This window comes from Pelodiscus sinensis, chromosome 18, assembly GCF_049634645.1.
Source record: "Pelodiscus sinensis isolate JC-2024 chromosome 18, ASM4963464v1, whole genome shotgun sequence".
Lineage (NCBI taxonomy): Eukaryota > Metazoa > Chordata > Testudines > Trionychidae > Pelodiscus > Pelodiscus sinensis.
In genome coordinates this window covers 34,172,268-34,192,140 of record NC_134728.1, presented here as the reverse complement: position 1 = coordinate 34,192,140, position 19,873 = coordinate 34,172,268, and the positions used below count along the sequence as shown (strand labels likewise).

The 19,873-nt window shown below is 64.5% G+C and overlaps 2 protein-coding genes across 3 annotated transcripts in view; both read left to right on the top strand.

Moving 5' to 3' along the window:
• NECAB3 (N-terminal EF-hand calcium binding protein 3) overlaps nucleotides 1-3,791 on the top strand; it is a 79,512-nt gene extending 75,721 nt beyond the window's left edge. For both annotated transcript variants that reach the window (XM_075901510.1, XM_075901509.1), the window contains one exon: nucleotides 1,221-3,791. In XM_075901510.1, coding sequence (XP_075757625.1) covers nucleotides 1,221-1,249 — 29 coding nt within the window. In that variant the 3' untranslated portion in view covers nucleotides 1,250-3,791. The remainder of the gene's footprint in view (nucleotides 1-1,220) is intronic.
• An 8,062-nt stretch (nucleotides 3,792-11,853) lies between these two features.
• LOC142818877 (interleukin-17D-like) lies at nucleotides 11,854-18,697 on the top strand. Its single transcript, XM_075901507.1, has 3 exons — nucleotides 11,854-12,162; nucleotides 17,374-17,618; nucleotides 18,112-18,697. Exons 1-3 carry the CDS (start codon nucleotides 12,151-12,153, stop codon nucleotides 18,332-18,334), a joined length of 480 nt encoding a protein of 159 aa, XP_075757622.1. The 5' UTR covers nucleotides 11,854-12,150; the 3' UTR covers nucleotides 18,335-18,697.
• The last annotated feature ends 1,176 nt before the right edge of the window (nucleotides 18,698-19,873 follow it).

The following is a 19,873-nucleotide window of genomic DNA, read 5'->3' as shown; positions in this document are numbered from 1 at the left end:
ACACTGAGGCCACCGCCTCGGCTCGGGCACCATTGATTCAGTAAGGCATGAAGGGAGCAGGGTTAATGAGTGCACAGAGCCGTGAATGTGTAGAGAGCTGCCACAGGCTGCAGCCGTGCGTTGCCTTTACCTCCCAGGCAGGCCGGTGCATGTGGGGCGCGTTCCCTGGCCCCATTGCACTCCTGGCTCACAAAGCTCAGTGGGCGCCAACCCCTCCTGGCAGCAGCGTGGCTCTTGGCTTACACTGCAGCCGCCTTTTGTTGCAGCCTGAGCTCCCCGGCGCGCTGGGCTGAGGCGTGGCGCTCGTGGGCAGCTCCCGGCCACTTGGGGCCAGGCTCCCATATCCCTGTCCCCGTCTGCATGAGGGGCGCGAGGCCGAGGGGCAAGGCTTAGCAGGGAGCCCGGCCTGTGGGGCCGTGTGTTCCCCGACAGCAGTGGCCCTGAGGGAGAGGGGCCGCCAGCCTTAGCAGTGGCCAGTACCACAAAACCCAGCCCAGGTCCACCCTGCGCCTCACCCGAACCTGAGCTCCGGGTCTGGCTAATCTGGATTATTTCCCCACCCGTTTGGCACGTTCCCCCCCAGCCTCAGCCCCAGCCGTGTGCCTGTGAGAGGACTGGGGTTCGGTGGGGGATGGCGTTGCCCCAGGTAACAGCTGCCCCAGGCTCTGTGCGCCCCCCAGCCTGTGGGAAGGCCCGGCGGGAGCAGTGACGAGGCGCTGTCCTCGCCCGGGCTTGCGGCTGGATCGCGAACGGCCGCCAGGCCACTCGGGAGCGGAGGGCAGCAGGGGCCTGTCCTGGGGGCCCAGCCGGGACTGGTTGCCTTTTGCACATCCCCTGTTCCTGGCGGGGAGGGGCCGGAGCCGGGCCGAGGGGCCCTGCTGGCGTGGCTGGGCAAGCGGGACTGAACCGGGCAGGGCGGCGCTGGCGCTGGGCTGCGGCATGAAGGGTCAGGGATTTCTGCCTTGGGTAGTGGGGGAGGGGAAAGATGCCGGGGTGGAAATGCTGCCGAAGCTCCCACCTCCCCCACCGCTGCCTTGCCCCGCTCCTCGTGCCTCAGGCCCTGCACCGAAGGGGAACTGAGGCCCAGACGGGGTCGGGCGCCTCCCCGGGCCGTGGGGGAGTCTCGGGGTGGAACCCAGCTCTGCCCGTCTTTCCTGAACAGCAGCCAGCTGCCCCCTGGCTCCGCGTGGCTCATGCGCCTTCCCGCTTTGCTTTCCCAGCCTCCTGGTGGATCATGAACAACAACTGATGCTCTGCTGCCCTCTCGACGGACAAGAGACCCTCCCGCCTCGCCCCCGGCTCTGCCCCCCCGTGTCAGCGGTCTCCCCCCCTTGCGCTAGTACGCCCCCAGCTGATCCCCCCGGCCAGCTCCGCCTCTCCCCGCGCAATGCGACGTCCCACCCCCTCCCACGGTGCCGCCAGCCAATCAGCCTCTCCCCGGGGCGTACCATTCTTGAAGAACGATGGGGGGCAGGACCACGCCCGTACGTGGCAGCTGAGAGACTTGCTGTTGGGCTGGCCTGCAGCCCGGGGTCGCGTGGTGCCGTGGGGGGGCTGCAGAGACGGCGATGGGGGGCCTGAGCTGCATGGGGGATGGGGACTGGAGGGGCCGTGCATTGTTCTCAGCTGGTGGGGAGCTCATGGACTGAGCTGCGCCGGCACCGCCCTGCGGGGGGGCAGTGTGGGGAAAGGCGCTGAGCGGGATCGGGGGACGCCGCAGGGACCCTTAGGGCTGTAGCCGGCTGTGGTCTCCTCTGGGTCTGACGGCCGTTACCCTGACCGCCAGCCCCGCCTTAGCACTGCGGCCTGGCCTTGGGTGCCTCCCTGCCAGGCCGCCCACGCTACGTGTCCATGGCTCCAAACCACCCAGCGTGTGGGCACCGGTCCAGTCCCCATTGGCTGCCCCGGGCAGCAGCCAACACCGGCCGGCCCGAGAGGCTGACCTCCCTTCTGGCTTCCAGCAGTGGGGCCGGAGGTGAACTCCACGCTCATGGGCAAGAGGGCCTGGGGGGGGCAGCTTGCACAGCCCAGCCCACGTTAAACCGCAGCAGGGCTGCATGGAGGACACCGGCCCCCCGGGCGCGCTGTCTGCCAAGCTCCCAGTCCCCGCCACGGGAGGTCAGGCCACCGCGGTGCAGACACAGCACAGACAGCGCTTGCCAAACGCTGCCAGCCCAGCCCTGCCCCGCGCACTCCCGCCCGAGGTGGCACGCCGCACCCACAGTGCACGGGACAGCCCAGAGTGTGTGCGCCTCCCTCCCCTGGCTCTGGGCTCCCCGCTGTGCCTCCCCCCAGCAGCAGGGATCAGGGAGCCACGGGCCAGCAACGCTGAGTTGTGCCAGCCTCCGCTGGCAGCACCTGGGCTTCGGGCTCCATCCAACGGCGCTCAGCCCTGCAGGTCCAGGTTCAGGGCTTCACGCTGGGGCCATCGCGTAGCAGTGGGGCCTCCAGCCAAGGTGTGGCAGGGCACACATGTCCAGCTGGTGAGACACCTCGGAGGCGGGTGGCCCGACTAAGAGGAACGCCCCCCCGCCCCCCGGTGTTTCTGGTTTATGCTGGAAGCTGTACCTTGTGTGCTAGGTGTATCTAGCCTGCCTGAGACACCCCATCCGCCCCACGCCCCGTCGGCGTGTGAGCAACCCAGCCCGTAACAGCAGCCACAACGCTGACACAGCTGGACAGCGGCTAGTGCGGTGCACCCGGCGGGGTGTACAATGCACTCTGGGCCTCCAGCCCTCACGGGGAGTTCTGCCTGATTTTATCCGGCCCACGCCAGCGTCACGCTGACAAAACTTGCTATCGAGGAGGCAGGGTCAGGCCCTTTTCTTCCATAAAGCACATGGCACCGGAGGTGACTCTCCCTGGGTCGTTGCTTTGATCACCTTGGCACAGGGGGACTTGAGAGGGGTTAACGTGTCCCCCGAGTTCTTCCTTTTTGTGTCCCCAAGTGTTCACATCGCTTGTTCACAGCTGGCCGAGCGGCAGCTACACGTCATTTCCCTGCCGTGTTCCACCACTTACCCAGCTGTACCCCACCGAGCATTCGGTAACTACGGCCGCTGTCCGTGGGCCCGTTTGTGCCTCGTGGCCTCCCTCCCGTCCTGGTGTTGGGCCATATCTCCGCTGGCAGGTGGCAAGCCGGCACTGGCAGTCACAGCACCGTGGGGAAAACACCCCTGGGTGTCCACAGACTTGCCGCACCGCACAGTGTGGTGCATTCTGGGCAGCTATCCCACAGTGCACTGCTCCCTCATCGGCCACTGAGGTTTGTGGGGAGGACGGGACATGGGGCATCTGGGTCCTGTCCCAGTGCCCCGTGGTCCCTCGCTCCACATCCCAGCAACCCCTGCGCTTCCGTCCACATTTGGCGCCATCGGCCAACAGCGTCTGTGCTGCGCACTTGGCGCCTCGTCTGCCGGAACCGACCCCAGCACGTGGAGATGATGCAGCTGGGGCTCAGCGTTGCGCTCAGGGCTGCTCTGTCGCCTTGCGTTCTACAGGCCCAAGGGATGGGCTGCCAGGCCCTGCCTGGCCTCGCTGAGTCTGGGCTGCCCTGGCGCCAGTGTCGCTGCCGTGCTGTAGTGCGAAGCCAGGTGTCCAACACCAAGGACGCGCAGTGTTATTTCAAAAAGTGCTGCTGCTGCCCTGAGCCAGACTAGCAGCCTTCTCGGCAGCTGCACCTGGCTGCTTGGTGAGAACTGTAAATCCCAGCCTCTCCCTGTATCAGTCGGACTGGCCCTGTAGCTGTGTACACTCGTTATCTTGTCTGTTAATAAAGTGTTCCACACGGACGCCTGGTGCTGGTGATTTCTTGGGTGTGGGTCCACCTGAGGCTGGCTCTTCGGAGTAAGTTTTCCAAGTTCCTTGTTCAAACAGCCACAAAAGGAGTGTCCTCGAAGGACCCTTTTCCGTGTGCTCTGCAGGCCTTCTCGGGTGGTCCAGGGCCCCTGGGCAGCATGTGCTAAGGAACATGTTGTGGCTGGGAGGGATGTGGAGGATTTGGGGTGTGTGGCTAGGACACTGGGTGGGAACTAACGGAGCAGGGTGGGCTGGGTAGGACTGTGCTGGGCACTGGGGGAAGGAGCTGGCTTTCAAATCACGAGATTGTGTAAGCATAATAGAATTGCTTCGCGTTTTATTTGCCTTCTGCTCTTGGGGCCCGGCGGGTGCCCTGGGTCACAACTGCAAGGTCCCGAAACACAGGAAGGCGAGACACATCCCAGAGCCACGCGGCTCCGAGCTGGCACTGTGAGGCAAACTAGCATCTGTATGAGACTCAGGACAAAACCGTGAGCATGGGCAATGCTTGGCCAGAGGCAGCCCCTGCCCCTCAGCCTCCTGGCCAAAGCACCTGAGACCAGGGATCCCCAAACTGCAGGGGCAGGGAGAAATCCCGAGAGTGGCTCATTTTCTCCTCCATGTCCTACAGCCAGTTCTCCAAGCACTGCTCAGTCTAGCTAGGCCAGGGTCTTCTAGCATCCCTCCCGCCCCGCCTCTGCCGCACTGCGACGCCTCACACAGCCGTCCTCCAGCCAGGGCGTAACACCCAGCAGGGCTGTGAACGAGCAGCTCTTGAGAAAACACCACCTGCAGCAAACAGAGCATCTCCCGGCTCCCGGCTCCCGGGGCGAGGCTGCCATCCAGGCCACCGCGCTGGGACCATCGTCAGCACCCAAAGGCAGAAAGCCAGGCTGCGCCGTGACCCTGCTGTCCTCGCGCACTGACGCTCGCCGGCCAGAGCAGCAGCTCTTAGTGCCCAACCATGGCAGGAAATGTAATTCACATTCCCCCTTGGTGAGCACGCGCATGCAGGCCAAAGACCCGTCTTCCCCCGGAGCTGCAGTGGCTGGGCCCAGACTGCTCCAGGGTGACGCTCGGGTTGCTGTCAGGCTATGAGCTGAGGCATCGTGTTCGGTTCCAGCGAGCGCTGAGCCGTGCATGGTGAAAGGCCTGTTGCTCTGGGCTGACTTGGCCCCGTTGCCAGTGACAAAGGGTCACATCCCAGGCGGTGGGTAACGTAGGCAAGGGGAGGCACAAAACCGCCTGCACACCCGGCCGCAGCCCTGAGCCTTCAGGTGGGCGGGGCTTGGCTCCAGGGGCGGGCCTCAGGCAGAAGGGGCGGGGCTGGGGCTTGCTGCCATCCAGTGCCCTTAGCAATGCCCCACAAGCCCCTTTAGCGGAGAAAGACACCCCAGTGGCAGCTGGCCTAGGGCTGCGCGGGGCGTTGGCTGCATGAGGCCCGGGGCTGTTATGACGTGAGACCGAGGCCACAGGCCCAGGGTGCCAGCTCCTTCCCTCGAGACAAGCCAAGCTCCGCACAGCTGGTCGGCTGCCCAAGGGGATGTGCTGGGGCTGGCGGAGAAAGTTCAATTCAAGCTGCAGCATTGAGCATCCCAGCAGGAACGGGGGGATTTTTTCAATTGTGCAGATTAAGCCTTGTTAGGGCATAGACACCCGCCCACCCCCTACGCCCCCCCCTTCCAACCCAGGGTTGTTCCCAGCCTGTGGGTCTGGTACTAGCATGGGGGGGGGGCGCACGCCAGGCTGTACTGGCTGGCAAGACAGGCGTCCCGTGGCTAACGTGCATATTCTTCCCCTGACTCACAGGCAAAGTGTCTCCTGCCGTGGCTTATTGCTGGTTGTGCAACTCCTTAAGCACCGTGTTTGTAATGAGCCCCGCCCTTGGGCGACAATATCGGGCAGCTAGAAGACGCAACGGCTCTGTTAAAGCCAGTTGTGTGCCTTGGGTGGTCACATGGTCGCAGCTGCAGGCCATGGAGTTGGCTAAGACGCCGGGTAAATCCTACAGCTTGTTCCTACTGACCCAGAGCATCCCGGGGGGGGGGGGGGGCGGGTCTGTCTAGAACAGCGTTTCCTAAAGTGTGTGCCGCGAGGCAGTCGAAGGTGTGCTGCAGAGAGAACAGAATTCAAAATGGCTGCCCTTAAAGGGGCAAACCTCCTTTTGTGTGTGTGTGTGTGTGTGTGTGTGTGTGTGTGTGTGTGTGTGTGTGTGTGTGTGTGTGTGTGTGTGTGTGTGTGTGTGTGTGTGTGTGTGTGAACAACTTTTCCCTGGGGTTTGGTTTTTTTTTTTTGGTCAACAACTTTTCCCTTAAAGGGGCAAGCCTCCTTTTTTTTCAGAACAAAAAAAAATCCTTGGTGTTCCCCATTAAAAAAAAATATTGTTTGGTGGTCCTCAATCTTAAAAAGTTTAAGAAACTGTTCTCGAAGGCCCAAGCACCTGCTGCCTGTAAGGGTAGGGCTTAATCCTGGGTACTTTAGTAAAGGGCAAGGGCAATAAACAAACATTCAGCCCTTGACTTGCGCTGTATGCGCTGACTAATCGTGGGTGTTCTGTTCAGCAGGGCTCTAGGGTGCTCTGGGCAGAGGGGGGTCTGGGGCGCTGCTGGTGCCGGGAGGGGGTGACACATGGCCTGGTGGTGTCGCTGGTGCCGGGAGGGAGCAGGGGAGCGCGGCCCAAGCCTGCTGCTGGAGCTCTGAGGGGAGGGTGGAGCGCAGACACCCTAGACTGCCTCAGCAGCAGATAGGGCAGCTGGCTGGGGGGGGAGGGGGTCAGCCATAACCAAAGCTCCAGGGGAACTTTGCGAGAGAGAGCGAGAGAGAGTGTGTGTGGGTGTGTGGGGGGTGGGTGTGGGGGGTGTGGGTGTCAGTGTGTGGGGGGTGGGTGTGGGGGGGGTGTGGGGGGTGGGTGTGGGGGGTGTGGGTGTCGGTGTGTGGGGGGTGGGTGTGGGGGGTGTGGGTGTCGGTGTGGGTGTGTGGGGGGTGGGTGTGGGGGGTGTCGGTGTGGGTGTGTGGGGGGTGGGTGTGGGGGGTGTGGGTGTCAGTGTGTGGGGGGTGGGTGTGGGGGGTGTGGGTGTCAGTGTGTGGGGGGTGGGTGTGGGGGGGGTGTGGGGGGTGGGTGTGGGGGGTGTGGGTGTCGGTGTGGGTGTGTGGGGGGTGGGTGTGGGGGGTGTGGGTGTCGGTGTGTGGGGGGTGGGTGTGGGGGGTGTGGGTGTCGGTGTGGGTGTGTGGGGTGTGGGTGTGGGGGGTGGGTGTGGGGGGTGTGGGTGTCGGTGTGGGTATGTGTGGGGGGTGTGGGTGTCGGTGTGTGGGGGGTGGGTGTGGGGGGTGTGGGTGTCGGTGTGGGTATGTGTGGGGGGTGTGGGGGGTGTGGGGGGTGTGTGTGGGGGGTGTGGGTGTCGGTGTGGGTGTGTGGGGGGTGGGTGTGGGGGGTGTCGGTGTGGGTGTGTGGGGGGTGGGTGTGGGGGGTGTGGGTGTCAGTGTGTGGGGGGTGGGTGTGGGGGGTGTGGGTGTCAGTGTGTGGGGGGTGGGTGTGGGGTGGGTGTGGGGGGTGGGTGTGGGGGGTGTGGGTGTCGGTGTGGGTGTGGGGGGTGTGGGTGTGGGGGGTGTGGGTGTCGGTGTGGGTATGTGTGGGGGGTGTGGGTGTCGGTGTGTGGGGGGTGGGTGTGGGGGGTGTGGGTGTCGGTGTGGGTGTGTGGGGGGTGGGTGTGGGGGGTGTGGGTGTGTGGGGGGGTGGGTGTGGGGGGTGTGTGTGGGGGGTGTGGGTGTCGGTGTGGGTGTGTGGGGTGTGGGTGTCAGTGTGTGGGGGGTGGGTGTGGGGGGGGCTGGGGTGGGTGGGTGTGGGGGGGGCTGGGGTGGGTGGGTGTGGGGGGGGTGTGTCATCGCTGCAGCAAACCCGTCTGCCTCACAAGGAGCAGCTGTTGGTTGTGAATCTACGACAGAGCACTCTGCTTCGGCAGGGCCCTTCGCCCCATCCTGCCGGTAGCACATACACTGCAGCCAACTCCCCTGGCTACCACTCACATGCCACCCCTGCTGGACAAGCCCTGGGCCTATTGTGTGAGCTAAATGCAGCCTGCAAGGACATGAACCCTAGATCAACCCGGGGTGCATGACGCTGGGGGTGGGGGTACACAGCTCTTCAAGGGGCATCTCAATGTCCAGCAGGCTCCACGCAGGGCTCTGGTACAGTCAGTGCAAACGGCTGTTTCCTGCAGCCAATGACTCGGTTGTGAGGCCCTGCCCAGTGCACACGGACAGCTGGTTTATTTTGGAATGGCACGGTAACAATGGAGCAGGCAGCCACGTGGCAGGGCCAGTGCGGCTGGGCCACCTTTGTCTTTTCAGGTCTGATTCTGTAAGCCAGCCCTTGGAAAGGGAGCGTGTGACTTGGGACGCACGCCAAATCGGACTCTGGAAAGGGGGACAGGAGGCTGGCGCTGCCCTAGAAAGCCTGAAGGGCTGGGCAGTTCTGGATCCATCCGCTAGAGGGCAGAGCTGCGCTTTTTATTCACAATGATCACACAAACTCACCTGTACTTCCCCTCTGAAACAAAATGCAGGACAATGTAGCACTTTAAAGACTAACAAGATGGTTTATTAGATGATGAGCTTTCGTGGGCCAGACCCACTTCCTCAGATCAAATAGTGGAAGAAAATAGTCACAACCATAGATACCAAAGAATACAATTTAAAAAATGAACACATATGAAAAGGACAAATCACATTTCAGAACAGGAGGGGCATGCATGGGGGGGAGGGGAGGGAGAAGGTAAATGTCTGTGAGCTTATGGTATTAGAGGTGATAACTGGGAAGCTCTCTTTGTAATGGGTAAGATAGTTAGTGACTTTGGTGAGATCAACGCACAGAGTGTCAAATTTTAGCATGAATGACAGTTCAGAGGATTCCCTTTCAAGTGCAGGTTTAAAAGGCTGCTGAAGCAGGATGCAGGTAATTAAGTCGTTGAGACAGTGTCCTTTCTGGTTGAAATGGCAAGAAACTGTTTTTTCTTTGTGATCCTGTCTAATGTCTGTTTTGTGGGCATTGATCCTTTGGCGAAGTGTCTGAGACGTTTGTCCAATGTACAAAGCAGACGGACACTTTCGGCATCTCAGACACTTCGCCAAAGGATCAATGCCCACAAAACAGATATCAGACAGGATCACAAAGAAAAAACAGTTTCTTGCCATTTCAACCAGAAAGGACACTGTCTCAACGACTTAATTACCTGCATCCTGCTTCAGCAGCCTTTTAAACCTGCACTTGAAAGGGAATCCTCTGAACCGTCATTCATGCATCGGTCTCAACAAAGACGCTAACTAGCTTACCCGTTACCAAGAGAGCTTCCCCAATTATCACCTCTAATACCATTAGCTCACAGACATTTACCTTCCCCCTCCCCCCCCCCGCATCCCCCTTCTGTTCTGAAATGTGATTTGTCCTTTTCATATGTGTTCATTTTTTTAAAATTGTATCCTTTGGTATATATGGTTGTGACTATTTTCTTCCACTATTTGATCTGAGGAAGTGGGTCTGGCCCACGAAAGCTCATCATCTAATAAACCATCTTGTTAGTCTTTAAAGTGCTACATAGTCCTGTTTTTTGCTTCAGCTACACCAGACTAACAGGCTACATTTCTATCACTGTACTTCCCACCTGTTCTGCAGGCCAGTGTCTTCCCAGGTCCCAACACACACAAACCCCTCCAGCGGGGGCACAAGGCACCGTAGGACCAGGACTCTAGGGGGTCTGCTCATGCAGTATCATGTAAGGGCATAGCTTGAGTCCCATTGTTTGAAAATGTCCCCAAGGTTCCCAGAGAACTTGGAACCAGCTTTCCAAGTGATCAGCACTAAACCTGCTGGAAAAACTCCCTCAGATCCTCGCTCATCGGAACACTTCTTGAAATTGGGTTGATTTTTCTGGAATTGCAATTTGGGTTTTTTCAAAGTTCAAACACCATCAGACTGTCCCGTCTTCATGCTGCCTGCACAAAATGGTTCCACTGGTTTGTTTAGAACTGACTTTGCCTTGTTAAAAATGTTTCAATCATTATACCCTGAGAGACAACAGGACGTTATGAACAAGACAAAAATAAAGGTGACACAAAACCATTCACATTTTATCAAAATGAAATATTTTGCGTGAGCCGATGCAATTCTCTCTCCCTGGATTTCTCTTCGAGATGCTCACTGCTTCTGATGTGGAACGAAGGCCCAGTTCGAACGCGCCAGCCCCTCTTCCTGCCATCCACTGGGCCCTCATAGCATCCGCTACTCAAGCCAGCGGCAGCAGCACGGAGGGGCCGGAGGGAAGCCAGTGCCTCTGCCTGTGTGTGCCGGTGCCTGCTCCCTACGCTGCCCCCTCTGATACAGAGGCAGCAGTGGAGGGTGGGGGAAGGGAGGCGGAAGCACCAACTCCTCCAGTGGTTACATGTTTACTTTAGCATCCCTAGTGTAGATGGGGCTGCTCAGGCAGCAGCCCAGGCTCTGAGGCCTGGCGAGGGGGTGGACCAAGGATGACAAGGGAAAACCAAAAGCAAAATAGGGGCCGATTGACGGGAAAGGTTCCCTTAGCACAAGACGTGGTTTTCTCTCACATGCACATGTCTGCTGCCCCTTAGCATCCAGGTAATTACCATCAGCTTCACTGGGCCAAGGATCAGCCCTTGACAGAAGGCCCAGGGGCCCCCCGGGCCCTCGGCACCAGGCCGAGCAGAACTGGCTGCACCCCTATTTCAGCCTGAGCCCTAGGAGGGCAGTCGCCAACTTTCTAGTCACACAAAACCAAAGCCCCTTCCCCCTCGGCCCTGCCCCTGCTCACTCCATCGCTTCCCCACCCCCCATTCACTCACTTATTTTCACTGGGCCGCGGGTTAGACTGTGTGTGTGTGTGGGGGGGGGGGTGCTCCGGACAGTGCTTATCTCAGGGTGCTCCCTGGAAGCTGCAACACGTCCTTCAGCTCCGAGGCATAGGGGCAGCAGGGGGAGGGGGTCTTGGCACACGGTCCCTGCTGCATGCGCTGCCCCTGCAGCTCCCATTGGCCCTGGTTCCCAGCCAATGGGAGCTGTGCAGCCAGCACAGGGGACAGGCTGTGCGAGGAGCCCATTGGCTCTCCCTCCCCTTAGGCGCCGGCGGGAGATGTTGCCACATCCGGCAGTCACGCGGAGCAGGGCAAGGAGCCTGCCAGCCCCACCGAGTGGCCTTTCAATGGCCTGACCGGTGGTGCTGACCGAAGCTGCGTGGGGTCCCTTTTAGACCGGCTGTTCCCGTCAAAACCGGGGCCCATGGCAACGCGCCCCAGCAGCCTTGGCCCAGCCTTTGAGCCGTGCTGCTGCAGACTCGTTTGCAGGGTAGACGTGGCCTCGGTTCTCCCCGGTACCTCCCGGGGGTGCTGCCGGACGGGCTGGGGAATCGCCAGACAGCCACTTGGCTGGTCCGGCCGGGCAGTCTCTTTGTGGCTGGCTTGTTCCCAGGCCCGTCCTGGGCAGCCGACGGGGCCGCCCTTTGGAGAGCGCCCAGAGTGACCTCCCGCGTGTTGTCAGGTCGCAGTGGCGGAGGGGCCCACGCTGGGCTGGCTGTCTGACACCGGTACCCTTGGGAGGCGTCCCACTGGGGCTGCCCTGCTCACGCTGCTTTGGCACCACACCCACAGACCTGCCTCCGACCTGCACGGCTCTACCGGGACCACACCTGCGTAGCCCGGGGGCGGGGGGGCTCTTTTGGGTGGGGGCCACGAACCCAAAGAAAAATCCGTCGGGGTTGCCCACAAGTGAGAAGAGGGAAAACCCCCCAAGCCTCCCTGCCATGGCCCCCCCACGGAGGAGAGAGACGCTCCCTGCATCCCCTCACACAGCGGGGCGGGGCGGGGGCAGGCTCGTAGACTCCGTGTGCTCCAGCCCTATGGGGCACAGCAGGGGGGCTGGGGCCCCAGTGTAGGCTCCCCAGTGCTGGGGGGAGGGAGAGCCCTCAGGGCCCAGATCCAGGCAAGCGGGGGGGGCTGCACCCAGCACCCAACCCTTGGGTCCCCCCCCCCGGCTGAGCCGGAGCCAACCCTTGCCCTGTGGCAGCCACACACATTCCCCTGCAGTGAGTCACTGCGAGCGGCTGGCTCCGGGTTGCAGTGCCAGGTACCTGCGGAGCCGGGGGCGGGCCTGACGGGCCGGCGCAGCCCGAACCTGTTGGAGGGCAGGTTCCCGAAGGGGAGGACGCAAAGAGCTTTGCTTCCCGGCCTGCTGCAGCTCCTGCTCCCGCCCGGCCCGGCAGGGTCACCTTCCCCAAGGCCTGCTTGCTGCCTCACGTCTGCCGGGGACCGGCACCCTCCCCTGCTCATCCCGCGCGCAGGGCAGCCATGCAGCTACGGGTGAGTCGCCGGGCTGCGCCGTCACTTACCCTGCCAACCCCGGCCCCACGGGACCGGCTTAGGGGTCCCCCTTCCGCCTGCCCGTATTTCACCTGCGCCCACTGCCCCTTCCCCCAGGCCAGGATCCCCTAGTGCACCCCGGCCCACGGGGCCAGGAGCTCTTACCCCAGCCCCCCTCGTGCCCCCCCTTTCCTCTTGCCCCCAGCCCCCCTCGTGCCCCCCATTTCCTCTTACCCCAGCCCCCCTCGTGCCCCCCCTTTCCTCTTGCCCCCCTCGTGCCCCCCATTTCCTCTTACCCCAGCCCCCTCGTGCCCCCATTTCCTCTTACCCCAGCCCCCCTCGTGCCCCCCATTTCCTCTTACCCCCAGCCCCCCTCGTGCCCCCCCTTTCCTCTTGCCCCCCTCGTGCCCCCCATTTCCTCTTACCCCAGCCCCCCTCGTGCCCCCCATTTCCTCTTACCCCCAGCCCCCCTCGTGCCCCCCCTTTCCTCTTGCCCCCCTCGTGCCCCCCATTTCCTCTTACCCCAGCCCCCTCGTGCCCCCATTTCCTCTTACCCCCAGCCCCCCTCGTGCCCCCATTTCCTCTTACCCCCCTCGTGCCCCCCATTTCCTCTTACCCCAGCCCCCTCGTGCCCCCATTTCCTCTTACCCCAGCCCCCCTCGTGCCCCCATTTCCTCTTACCCCCAGCCCCCCTCGTGCCCCCCATTTCCTCTTACCCCAGCCCCCCTCGTGCCCCCCCTTTCCTCTTGCCCCCAGCCCCCCTCGTGCCCCCCATTTCCTCTTACCCCAGCCCCCCTCGTGCCCCCCATTTCCTCTTGCCCCAGCCCCCCTCGTGCCCCCATTTCCTCTTGCCCCAGCCCCCCTCGTGCCCCCCATTTCCTCTTGCCCCCAGCCCCCCTCGTCCCCCCATTTCCTCTGCCCCCAGCCCCCCTCGTGCCCCCCATTTCCTCTTGCCCCCAGCCCCCTCGTGCCCCCCATTTCCTCTTGCCCCCAGCCCCCCTCGTCCCCCCATTTCCTCTTGCCCCAGCCCCCCTCGTGCCCCCATTTCCTCTTGCCCCCAGCCCCCCTCGTGCCCCCATTTCCTCTTGCCCCAGCCCCCCTCGTCCCCCCATTTCCTCTTACCCCAGCCCCCCTCGTGCCCCCATTTCCTCTTGCCCCCAGCCCCCTCGTGCCCCCCATTTCCTCTTGCCCCAGCCCCCCTCGTCCCCCCATTTCCTCTTGCCCCAGCCCCCCTCGTCCCCCCATTTCCTCTTGCCCCCAGTCCCCCTCGTGCCCCCCATTTCCTCTTGCCCCCAGTCCCCCTCGTGCCCCCCATTTCCTCTTGCCCCAGCCCCCCTCGTGCCCCCCATTTCCTCTTGCCCCCAGCCCCCCTCGTGCCCCCCATTTCCTCTTGCCCCCAGCCCCCCTCGTGCCCCCCATTTCCTCTTTCCCCAGCCCCCCACGTGCCCCCCATTTCCTCTTTCCCCAGCCCCCATCATACCCTCCATTTCCTCTTACCCCAGCCCCCCTCGTGCCCCCATTTCCTTGTGCCCCCAGGCTCCCTGGTGCCCCCCATTTCCTCTTTCCCCAGCCCCCCTCGTGCCCCCATTTCCTCTTTCCCCAGCCCCCCTCGTGCCCCCCCATTTCCTCTTGCCCCAGCCCCCCTCGTGCCCCCCATTTCCTCTTGCCCCCAGCCCCCCTCGTGCCCCCCCATTTCCTCTTGCCCCCAGCCCCCCTCGTTCCCCCCATTTCCTCTGCCCCCAGCCCCCCTCGTGCCCCCCCATTTCCTCTTTCCCCAGCCCCCCTCGTGCCCCCATTTCCTCTTACCCCCAGCCCTCCTCGTTCCCCCCATTTCCTCTTACCCCAGCCCCCCTCATACCCTCCATTTCCTCTTGCCCCCAGCCCCTCTCGTGCCCCCCATTTCCTCTTACCCCAGCCCCCCTCATGCCCCCATTTCCTTGTGCCCCCAGTCTCCCTGGTGCCCCCCATTTCCTCCTGCCCCCAGCCTCCCTCGTGCCCCCCATTTCCTCCTGCCCCCAGCCCCCCTCGTGCCCCCCATTTCCTCTTGCCCCCAGCCCCCCTCGTGCCCCCCATTTCCTCTTACCCCAGCCCCCCTCGTGCCCCCCATTTCCTCTTTCCCCAGCCCCCCTCGTGCCCCCCATTTCCTCTTGCCCCCAGCCCCCCTCGTGCCCCCCATTTCCTCTTACCCCAGTCTCCCTCGTGCCCCCCATTTCCTCTTCCACCCATTCCTGGGTCCTCCCCTCTCTCCCCCAGGCTGGGGGCTTGCGCGTGGCAGCCTGTTACTCACCCCCCCTTAGCCGTGTGCACTGGCCAGCGAACCCACCCCGGGGAAGCTGAGCGCCGGGGTAAGTTCCCGCCTGTGCAGGCCAGCGCGTTCCCTCCAGCCCCGGGGAATCCCTGGCAGCGGAGGTCGGGGCCCCTGGAGTGTGTCTGTTTCAGGGGTAGGTGCAACCCCCCAGGCAGTTCCTACAGCCGGGGTCTGACCCGGCCGCCGTGAGGCGCAGCAGCCTAGCGGGCGTCAGGAGATCAGGCGCTCCTCCGGGTGACTGGGCCTCATTAGGTCAGTTAGCACCGGGGTAGCTACAGGCACCCCCGGCCTTTCCCTGGGACTTCTCTTGCTTCACGCTCCTTCCTCGACCGGGATGTCATTGGTCCCGACCCCCTGCCAGCGATGCTGCTGCGTTGCACCCGAGGGGAGGTGCCCACGAGCCCTGCGCAGAGCTGCGGCGCCTGCTCGCCCCTCCACGGGAGAGAGCGCCCGTGCATTGCGGGGTTAGCGCCGCCCTGCGTCGCTTCGGCCCAGTCCCGCGCGCCCGGCTGGGGAGGGCAGGTTGCTGGTCCCCGGGGGTCTGGGCTGTGCACTGGTGCTCGGCTCATTCTCATGCTAGGAAGGACGAGCAGACGTGTGGCTTTGTCGGAGGCTTTTGCACCTTGACCCCAAGGGGCAGGCAGCCAGCGGCCCTGCACCCCATCCGCAGCCAGGTGGCACTCAGCCCGCAGGGAGAACAGGTTTATTCGCCCCCAGGGACACCGCGCAGGAACCAGGAGCAGGCTAGTCCCATCCATCGGGGGACCCTGCCCCCCGACTCTGTCCCCCAAGCCAGCGAGACTCACTCACACGACCAGCAGCTCCGTAGCTAGCCCCGCCTCCAGCCTTTTGTCCCGTTTCTCGGGCAAGAGTGGTCACCTGGTCACGGTTACAGTGAGCCTGGGCAGCCTCCCTCAGAGAGTCACCCCGGGGTTCCCATCCCCATCTAGATAGCGGTGCAGTGCCCAGGGAAACTGAGGCACACGCACAGGGTTACCACAGGACAGTAGAACTCACATGCAGCAGGGTGAGCGAGAGCCCAACAGCGTCACGCCCGTGCATACCGCTCCCCATCGCTCAGCTGCCTCCGCCCGCCTGCAGCGTAGCTCGCTCTGCAGCGCCTTGGCAACCGGCCTCTCACGGGGAGGGGCAGGACTGCTCGTCCCCGGAGGCAAGGGCACGGAAGGGCCTTGCCCAGGCCCCCAGCACGGGGCCGAACGGGGCCTTAGGCAGAGCTATTTAACTGCTGCCCCTGCGCCTGACAGCAGCTGGGGGGAGGCGATTTGCAAACTTGAAAGTCCAGTCCAGCCGATGCCCAGTGAACCCAGCACCGACAGCGCAGCCTGAGGGCGGCCAATGGCCGTGGAACCACTTCCTTACGGCTGAACGGCTCTTCCCCAGCGTCAGGGCCTGCGCGCAGCCCGGGCCGCTTTGCTGCGGTGAAGTTCACTCGATCCTCTGCGGGGGAAGCAGAGCCACAGACCAGGGCTAGGAAGAGGCAGGGGGTGGACATTAGGGCCCAGTGGTGCCCCAAATTTTCAGGTGCCGCACGCAGCTCCATATTTGCAGATGGGCAAGGACGGCCCTGCCCCATAGGCCAGTGGCAAAGCCAGGACTAGAACCCACATCTCCTGAGACCCTGGCCCCTCGCCCCTGGACCACGCTGCTTCTTACAGGGGCAACTAGCAGCCAGCCCGGGGCAGGAGGCTGCACCAACCCCGCCCCCCTTCCATCTCCGGCCCAGGGCTAGCCCCTACTGCAGCCACTGAGCCGCTGCACGCTACGGCCTCCATAGCCCACGGGCGCTCGCCACGCCCAGCCGCCGCGTGCGCCCCCGCCCCACCCAGAACAACGCAGGGCCCCATGCTGCGCCACGGGAGGGCTGGACCGGAAGGGCCCACAGTGCAGGGTTAGAGGCGCTGATGCAGCTGCCCAGCCAGCTGGGACCAGCTTCCACTCCAGGAAATGCACCTTGGCCTGGAGATGCAAATTGCAGGCAGTGCTGGAGCGGCCCGGCAGCAGGAAATGCCCTGCAGCGGCTGCCTGGCGCGCTGGGCCGTAGGAAAGGAGGAAGCCTCCCTTGTGTGCTCAGGAACAGGGGCCTCGCTGGACCCTCTGCCCCCTCCCCCCAGGCAGCCTTAAAGCCACGTCTAGCTAAGGAAAACCCTGCACCTAGCAGAGCTCAGCCATGCAGCTCCCTGGGCTCCTGTTCGGGGCAATCGCACTGGAAGGGGGTGTCGCACGAGCTCTGCCAGTCACCACAGGCGTGTGAGGCCCGCACGAGGAGCTCCCCCCAACAGCTGTTTGATATTTAAGTAAAACGGGGCCCGACCCCCGCTGCTGCGCAGACACAGTTCGGCCAGCGCCGTGGCACGGTGGGACCAGACGGCTCCGTCCCGCGTCGGGCCGCAGGAAAACGAAACAGCCTGGAAAGGGGACGGAAATTGGAAACCACCCAGCAAAGTGCCACGCGGGTGCGCCCCGGGCCCTAGCCCCCCGCCGGGCCGCAGGCCAGCAGGCAGGGGTCACCTCCAGGGGCTGCATGGGCCCCGCACTGGTCCCTGTGTGTATTCACAGCCGGGACTGCCAAGGGGCCACAGGTGCACACGGAGCCTGGGGCAAAGAAAGCCCCCGGCTCTCGGCCCGGGCAACCAGCGTGTCCCATCTTAGCCGAGACCTGGCCGGCCGGCTCCTTCCCGCCCAGCAGGGCTCCGCGGCAGGGAAACACCTTCCAAGGTGCCTAAGTGACTTAGGAGCAAGCACCCACAGGACTTAGGAGCAGCCCTCCCGCAGCACCAGCTGCTCCACGGCTCCATTGGCGCTACAGCAGGGACCGCCCTGTGGGGTGTGTGCGGCCCCGGGACTGGTTCGCGCCTCCCCCTTTCTCCCTCTCTGTGCCGCAGGTGGAAGTGGCTGCCCACATCGTGCTGGGCTTCGCCTGCTGCCGGGCGCTCGGCGCCCACCTTCCCTGCCAGGAGCCCTCCGAGGCAGCGCTGGAAGCCGTGCTCAGCCGCCACCAAGCGCCAGGCAGCTTCTTGGCTCCACCGGAGGAGGAGTGGCCTGAGCGGGCCCCGAAGCTGTGCCCTGCGAATGCCAGTCAGACCTCGCCCCGCCTGCAGGACAGGAGCGCCTCGCCCTGGTCCTACCGGTAAGCCGCCAGGCCGCAGCAAGGGCCCGGAGACGCTGGGTCTGCCCCGGGCCCTTCCCGAGCGAGCCCCTCCCAGGAGCCCTTTCGAGACAGGCCGGGGCCTCTCCGCGCCGCAGACAGACGCCCCCCGGAGCCGCAGCAGCCCCGCTGCCAGCACCGCCCCCTCACCGCTTAGCGGCTCCCGCAGCAGCAGCCGGCTCCGGGGGCACCTTCGTATGGCAGCAGCTTCTGAGCGGGGAGCTGCTGGACACCACCGGCACCAATGTACTTCTGGCTGGTTAGTGACTGGGGGGGGAAGAGGGCACTTGCCCCACACAGTGCCTCAGTTTCCCCTCCTGAGAGCTCAGTGAGACACTGCCCAGCCCCCACCCGATGGCCAGTGGGGGCAGCCGTGTTAATAACCCTTTTGGGCAGCTCGGCCAGTCCCCCGCCGGAGCGCACGGCCCATGCTCCATTGGCCGGGGTGACCTCGTTACTCCCTTTGTTCCCACAGGGTGAACGAGGACCCCCGGCGGTTCCCCCGCAGGCTGCTGGAGGCCTACTGCCTGTGCGAGGGCTGCCTGACGGGCCGGCGAGAGGACCGGGCGGTGCGCAGCGAGCCCTTCCTCCAGGAGGTGCTGGTGCTGCAGAACTCGGGCCGGTGCAAGGCCGGCCGGTACGTGTACCAGCCCCACCGCCTGCCCCTCGCCCGCTTCTGCGTTTGCACGTTCCCTTGACGCGCGCTGGGAACCCAGAGGCAGGGCTGGCTCGGGCACCGGCCCTGAGGAAGCTCCACAGCGACCCACGGGGACCCGTGTCATCGCCCCACCGCCCTGCTGCTGCGTGGGATGCCAGGGGACCTCCACCGGCCAGCCCCTTTGCGAACCTGCTTCCTCCCGGGGCCGCAGCCCAGCGGCTGGCTGGTTTTCGGCTACGCTGCTACGGCAGGGGGACCTGCGGCCACGGACCTCTCCCGGCCTGCTTGCACCTCGCCCCGTTCTCTCTGCCGGCCCGGCTGGGTCGGGACGCTCCATCTTGTGCCGGGGAGGATGCTCCTGCAGCCGGTGCCTCCCGTGCTGGGACCCAACCTCTCCGCGAGCAGCAGCCTCCAGCCCGGGCCCTGTTTCTGATCCAGCTCCAGAGGCCACCAAGAGCCACCTGCCCTTCCCTTCGCCGCGCCGGCCCTGCCGCGGGGAACACACCCAGGGCCTGCACCCAGAGGAGCCAGAGCAGAAACGGAGCCCGGGGCCGAGGGGCGTTGGGCGGCAGGTGCCTGCACCGGGGCATGCTCAGTTCATCACCCGACGCAGCCAGCCCCGGCCCGGCTACACCCTCGTTCCAGGCGCCGGTGCCCATGGGTGCTGGGCTCAGCTTCAGGAAGGGCTCGTCCGCATCCACGGAGCCACGCGCAGCGCTCGAGCCGGCGCCGGTCGCTTGCTCAGGCTGCTTAGACGCGACGCATCGACCTCCGCCCCCCCCCCCCACAGCTGCCCAGGCGACCGTACTGCTTAGACGCGACGCATCGACCTCCGGCCCCCCCCCCCCCCACAGCTGCCCAGGCGACCGTACTGCTTAGACGCGACGCATCGACCTCCGCCCCCCCCCCCCCACAGCTGCCCAGGCGACCGTACTGCTTAGACGCGACGCATCGACCTCCGGCCCCCCCCCCCCCCACAGCTGCCCAGGCGACCGTACTGCTTAGACGCGACGCATCGACCTCCGGGCCCCCCCCCCCCCACAGCTGCCCAGGCGACCGTACTGCTTAGACGCGACGCATCGACCTCCGGGCCCCCCCCCCCCCCACAGCTGCCCAGGCGACCGTACTGCTTAGACGCGACGCATCGACCTCCGGGCCCCCCCCCCCCCACAGCTGCCCAGGCGACCGTACTGCTTAGACGCGACGCATCGACCTCCGGGCCCCCCCCCCCACAGCTGCCCAGGCGACCGTACTGCTTAGACGCGACGCATCGACCTCCGGGCCCCCCCCAGCTGCCCAGGCGACCGTACTGCTTAGACGCGACGCATCGACCTCCAGGCCCCCCCCCCCACAGCTGCCCAGGTGACCGTACTGCTTAGACGCGACGCATCGACCTCCGGGCCCCCCCCCCCACAGCTGCCCAGGCGACCGTACTGCTTAGACGCGACGCATCGACCTCCGGGCCCCCCCCCCCACAGCTGCCCAGGCGACCGTACTGCTTAGACGCGACACATCGACCTCCGGGCCCCCCCCCCCCACAGCTGCCCAGGCGACCGTACTGCTTAGACGCGACGCATCG